We start from the raw sequence: 2,753 nt of genomic DNA, 5'->3' as shown, positions 1-2,753 counted from the left end.
GATATGTTTGGGATTGCGGCACCGCGAAACCCATATTCTCGGATTCCATTGACTCTTTGAGGTGCGTTTGGGGGCTCAAGACCGCGAACCCTTCGTTGTCATGATTGCTATGTCTGCATGTGTGTATATACTATATATACATATTCATCTTTTATTTATTTATTTTTTTTCCATTGCGTCTGGTAATTTGTCTTACTCCGTTAACCCCTCCCGTTTTTATGCAATTTATTCAAATTGTATGAAAATTTAGGAGCAAATATTGCACACTAAACACAAATATCGCTTCATTCATTACTTGGGCGCATGGCCGCTTTTGGAAATTTAAAATACAACTGGGCCGATGACCACTTTTGGAATGATGAAATAAAAGTAAACTCTGGCTGTGGTGTTTGACAGTCTTCAGATATCTTGATGCTATGACCTACTAGTAATATTGGCGGAGGTGCTCAGCATTCCATGGGTGCTTGATCTCCGTACCGTCCATCTCATCAAGGTGATAGGTTCCGTCATTTATCACCTTCCGGATACGATAAGGTCCTTCCCAGTTTGGTCCGAGTGCTCCCGCTCCGCGAACTTGAGTGTTTTGGAACATTTTTCTCAGGACGAGGCTTCCCTCGGCGAAACGACGGACTTTGACCTTCGAGTTGTAGTCTTTCTTGACGATCCTCTTCCGCGCGGCCATGCGGGTGAACGCTTCAGCCTTCCTTTCTTCTATTACGTCCAACTCCATTCGAAGGGCCTCGTTGTTACCCTCATCGTCAAAGGTTTCCATTCGGAATGACCAGGCCCCGATTTCAACGGGTATGATAGCTTCCACTCCGTAAGTGAGAGAGAATGGCGTTTCTCCGATGGCGGTCCGAGCTGTCGTTCAGTATGCCCAAAGGACGAAAGGAAGCTCATCGGCCCATGGGCCTTTCTTCTATTTGAGCTTCTTCTTCAGAGTCTCCTTGATCGTTTTGTTCATGGCTTCGACTTGGCCGTTTGCCTGCGGATGGCATGGCGAGGAGAAAGTCTTACTGATATTTAGTTGCTCGCATATCTTTCGAAGTCTCGCATTGTCGAACTAGGTGCCGTTTTCGGTGATGATCGAGGCGGGGATTCTGTGGCGACATATCATTGATCGCCATAAGAAGTTCGTTGTGTTGGCTTCGGTGATCGTGGCGAGAGGTTTCGCTTCTACCCACTTTGTGAAGTAGTCGATTGCGACAATCGCCCAAACTCGTTGACTCAACGCCATTGGGAGTTTGCCGATGAGGTCTATTTCCCATTTCGCAAACGGGGGCGCCACGAGAATTGGGCATAGCGGAGCGGGGGGTTACCTTGGGACATGCGTAAATCTCTGACACTTGTTGCATTTTCGCGCCAAGTCGAATGCGTCTTTCTTCATCGTGGGCCAAAAGTAGCCTTGTTTGAGAGCCTTTAGAGTCAAGGATTGGCCTGCGGAGTGGTTTCCACAGATTCCTTTGTAGATTTCTCTTAGGACATAGTCGGCTTTGGCTTCGTCCAGACATCGGAGGAGTGGCTGAGAGTATCCTCTCTTGTAGAGTATGGACCTTCACAAGATGTACTCGTGTTCGTGATATTTCACTCTTTTAGCTTCGGCTTGGTCAGTTGGGAGCGTGTTGTCATGGAGATAATTGGTGATCGGTGTCATCCAATTTGGCTGAGGTTCTTCCTCGATCAAATTCACTTCTTCTCTCTTGATGGATGAGAGCTTCAAGGTCTCGATAGGCACATTTCCCAATTCCTCGCCGTCGCCGCCGGAGGCCATTCGAGCTAGAGCATCGGCCTCAACGTTTGAGCTTCTGGGGACTTGGACGATCTCGTACCAAGATATTGCCTCGAGTCGGAGTTTGGCTTCATCCAGGTAAGCGGCCATGTTCTCTTCCTTTGCTTGGTACTCCCATTTGACTTGATTGACGATAAGGAGCGAGTCGCAATGGATCTTGAGGTTCTCTGCTCCGAGCTTTCTAGCTATGTCCAATCCGACTAGGAGAGCTTCGTAATCGGCCTCGTTGTTTGAAGCCTTGAATTGGAAATGGATGGCATACTTGAGTTTTTCCCCGTTCGGGTTGATGAAGACGATTCCGGCTCCCGATCCGTGAGTGTTGGATGCTCCGTCTACGTGTAAGCTCCAAATTGGCCCGTCGGGGGTAGCTTTCCTCTTTTTGTCCGTCTCAGTATCTTTCGATGTCTTTTTTTCTTCTTCGATCCTTTCCTCTTGGAATATGTTCACGTCGTAGGTGAATTAAACGATGAAGTCGGCGACGGCTTGTCCTTTGATCGCGAGCCTTGGCTGGAATTCCACTCCGTATTCTCCCAACTCTTGAGACCATATGGCCATTCTTGTTGAGGTGCCCTTCTGCATTGCCTTCTTGATCGGATATTCGGTCCTTACAACGATTTGGTGTGCTTGGAAATATGGCTGGAGTTTCCTTGCCGCCATTGTTATAGCGAGACGCAGTTTCTCTCTCTGATTAATGTGTCTCTGCGTTTACGAGAGCCTTGCTTACATAGTATACAGGCCATTGGATCCTTTCTTCTTCTCGGAAGAGTACCGCGATTACCGCCTTTGCTGAAACGGAGAGGTATAGATAAAGGATCTCGCCGTCCTTCGGTTTTGCCAAGAGTGGTGGTGTGGCGTAGTAAGCCTTCAGGTCTTGGAATGCGGTCTCGCACTCGTCGGTCCAATTGAAGTCGGCTCCTCCTTTAATGGCTTGGAAGAAAGGCTGGCACCGGTCAGTGGCCTTGGA

At 48.3% G+C, this 2,753-nt stretch overlaps 1 protein-coding gene across 1 annotated transcript; it reads right to left on the bottom strand.

Moving 5' to 3' along the window:
* Positions 1-424: 424 nt before the first annotated feature.
* Positions 425-1,237, bottom strand: LOC149393107 (uncharacterized). The gene is made up of 2 exons (XM_089617909.1): positions 1,072-1,237; positions 425-861 (listed from the first exon to the last, which is right to left on the bottom strand). The coding sequence occupies exons 1-2, from the start codon at positions 1,235-1,237 to the stop codon at positions 425-427; spliced, it is 603 nt and encodes a 200-aa protein (XP_089474035.1).
* Positions 1,238-2,753: the final 1,516 nt, after the last annotated feature.

The sequence above is a fragment of the Urtica dioica genome, chromosome 6 (assembly GCF_054948205.1).
Source record: "Urtica dioica subsp. dioica isolate 48M chromosome 6, U.dioica_male_clone48M_v1_H2, whole genome shotgun sequence".
In the NCBI taxonomy this organism is placed as follows: Eukaryota; Viridiplantae; Streptophyta; class Magnoliopsida; order Rosales; family Urticaceae; genus Urtica; species Urtica dioica.
Note: the sequence above shows the minus strand (reverse complement) of the source record. Positions and strands in the feature narration are given on the sequence as shown.